Genomic DNA, 2760 nt, shown 5'->3' with positions numbered 1-2760 from the left:
ATAAACCCCTTGGAGAGATTTTTGGCGTAGTAGCAGCAGTCAGCGATGTCAGAAGCAAGAGTCGTCCACTCCCCATCTTGGCCAAGGAAAGACAGAAAAGAGATTAGGACTCATTTTAGATGGTTACACCGGGGTTGGTTTTTTTTTTTTTAGTTTTGGGGTTTTGTTGGTGGGGTTTTTTTCATCAATGTTGTTTATGTGCTGGGAATATGGAGAAAGAGTGGAATCTCGTACAGTGAAGGAAAAACTGACTTGCTATGGCCAACTTTTGTGCGTGGTGCTGCTCGCTGTACTTGTGCCAAATTCATCCTTTCTGAAATCAGCTGGTTTATATCTAATCAGTCCAAGATGTGGCAATATTGTTTCAGAGGAATGGTGAAACTTTCCTGTACAGTTTCTATTGATCTAATTCATGCCACCAATTTTAACACAAATGTACATCAAGTACTCCAAACAAAAGCATAGCAAAATCACCCTTTTCCCCCCTCCCTTTGGCCTCATCTTGAATCCAACTGAAACCATGAAGGATTTCAGGACAGAGCTATCCACTAAGACCCTCCTAGCAAACCCAGTGTTTGAAACTTGGGCAGGTTTACTCCGCTTTTCTGAAAAATCAGATGATTTTTCAGGGAACTAAAATTATAGGTATGTTCTGGACATGTTATTCATGGGACTAAGTTGTGAAGCAGAACATCACCAGCAAGCATTTAATGATCATTCATTTCGCATGATGCTGTCTGCCATACTTTGCTATTGCTGCTGTGCTCGAGGCTGAACTCGACTCCCTGAGATTAAACCCATCCTTTCATTCAAATAAACGCTGGTAGAGAGCCTCAAACCGTAGGACAAGCAATAATTCACCACCCAAAATGAAGGTACCAATGACTTTGCAGGGTACTGGTTGAATTAGGGTGCGTGTACATGTAAGGAGGAGCAGATACAGCTTAGAAACAGAGAAAAGCATCTGCAGAAGCAGCGTGCAAAAGCCAAATGTCAAATAATGGATAAAATAAAGAATTTGTTTCTGATTATCTTAACCCTCCTGTGTTCAGGAAAGCAGGACTTCTTTGCATGTCCCTGCCAAAGACACAGGATGCAACGGAAGATTATAGATGCCTTTTCCTGTTTTTCTTCCTAATTGGAACAACTCGCATTTGCATTCTCCCCAAGGTCTTGCCTACATTTGTGTCAAAAGGAATCAGAACCAAGAAAGCTGCGTTGGAGGAAAAGTGACTGACACCAGCTCCAGAGTGAAAAGGCAGAAAGCTGCTGCCCGTGCTCATGCTAATCTGGAAAGGAGCGTGTGTATGTTTGGGGAATTAAAAGAGGGATCATGGAGCAGTTGAATCCAAAGGGCTGGGTATGTGTGACTGCAGCAGAAATTACTATCGGACATAGCATTCATAATAATAACAGCAAAAGCAGTCCCAAGAAAGGTGGAACAGGCTTGGGGACTTGATTTGAAGTTCATGGAATTAAAGGAGGAAACATCCACTGACTTCCTCAGGCTCTGGGCCAAGCCTGGGAAGAGAACATCAAAGGGATGATGCAGTTTCGCCAAACTTTTGCCACCTTGTCCTGGCTGGTTGCCCTAAACTTCCTGCGTAATCAATGGAAAAAGAAAGCATGGCTGTTCAGCATGGGATGAATTGCCTTTTTGATAGACCATCTTTCTCCATGACTGTACGGAAAGCCTGGGCATAGGAGGACGAACATCTGATGTATCTGCTGACCACGGTTGCCAGGCATTATTAGTGTATAATGTTGTCAGAACTGTAATTGGAAAGGATTACTCAGGACTGCGTATCTGGCACCAGCCATGCATATTCTTCTGTTGCCGTTCAATCTTTGGTCACAGCTTCCAGGCAACCTAGTTTGATTCACACTTTAGCAAAGCCTTTGTATGAGTATGCATATTCCAGGCTGATTTAGCCAGCACATCATCTAACTTTTAGATGGCTAAATGATGGATGTATGAATTTCCTTCCTAACTCTAAACTAAGGAGGCTAAAATCAGGCTGTTTCTGAATAAAAATAAATAACATATAAATAAAATGTATGCAGCTGGCGAAGAGAGCATACAAAGCGAGATGTTCTCTGCAAGGCGCAAGGGCAGCACTCCACTTTACCTTCGCTCTTACACTGGACAGTGTAATGGACGGGGATGTTGGTTTCCACAGGTTTCCAGACAACCTGCACTCCATCCTCATAGACCTCCACGATGTCAGGGGGTGGAGGGCTGGGAGGAACCTCTGTCAAGAGGAGGCACAAACCCCAGTGACTGTTAGCAAGAGCACTGCTGTCATACATACCTCTACACCCAGCATTTCTCAGTTACAGATATTCTCTTTATATCATAGAATCATAGAATCCCAGGTTGGAAGGGACCTCAAGGATCATCTGGTCCAGCCTTTCTAGGTAAGAGCACAGTCTAGACAAGATGGCCCAGCACCCTGTCCAGCTGAGTCCTGAAAGTGCCCAATGTGGCCGAGTGAACCCCTCCCCTGGGGAGATTATTCCAGTGGTTGACTGTTCTCATGGTAAAAAATTTCCCTCTCATGGCCAATCGGAATCTCCCCAAGAGCAATTTGTGTCCATTCCCCCTTGTCCTCTCCATGGGACTCCTTGTAAAAAGGGAGTCTCCCTCTTCCTTGTAGCTATATATAAAAATGTATATGGTTTTTATACATTGGACTCGATGATCTCAAAGGTCTTTTCCAACCAAAGTGATTCTATACCTTCCCCCCCCCCCCCCCCCCA

At 44.1% G+C, this 2760-nt stretch overlaps 1 protein-coding gene across 1 annotated transcript in view; it reads right to left on the bottom strand.

Moving 5' to 3' along the window:
- The window catches only part of OBSCN (obscurin, cytoskeletal calmodulin and titin-interacting RhoGEF), a gene marked incomplete at its 5' end in the record, with an annotated part of 163633 nt that overhangs the window by 5150 nt on the left and 155723 nt on the right, over positions 1-2760 (bottom strand). The window contains 3 exon segments of the mRNA XM_035892522.1: positions 1-4; positions 6-76; positions 2130-2252. The exon segment at positions 1-4 is cut by the window's left edge and continues 105 nt beyond it. Of these exon segments, the coding sequence (XP_035748415.1) occupies positions 1-4; positions 6-76; positions 2130-2252 (198 nt within the window).

The sequence above is a fragment of the Egretta garzetta genome, unplaced genomic scaffold (genome assembly GCF_000687185.1).
Source record: "Egretta garzetta isolate BGI_Z169 unplaced genomic scaffold, ASM68718v1 scaffold124, whole genome shotgun sequence".
Taxonomy (NCBI): Eukaryota; Metazoa; Chordata; class Aves; order Pelecaniformes; family Ardeidae; genus Egretta; species Egretta garzetta.
This window is presented reverse-complemented; position numbering and strand designations above follow the sequence as displayed.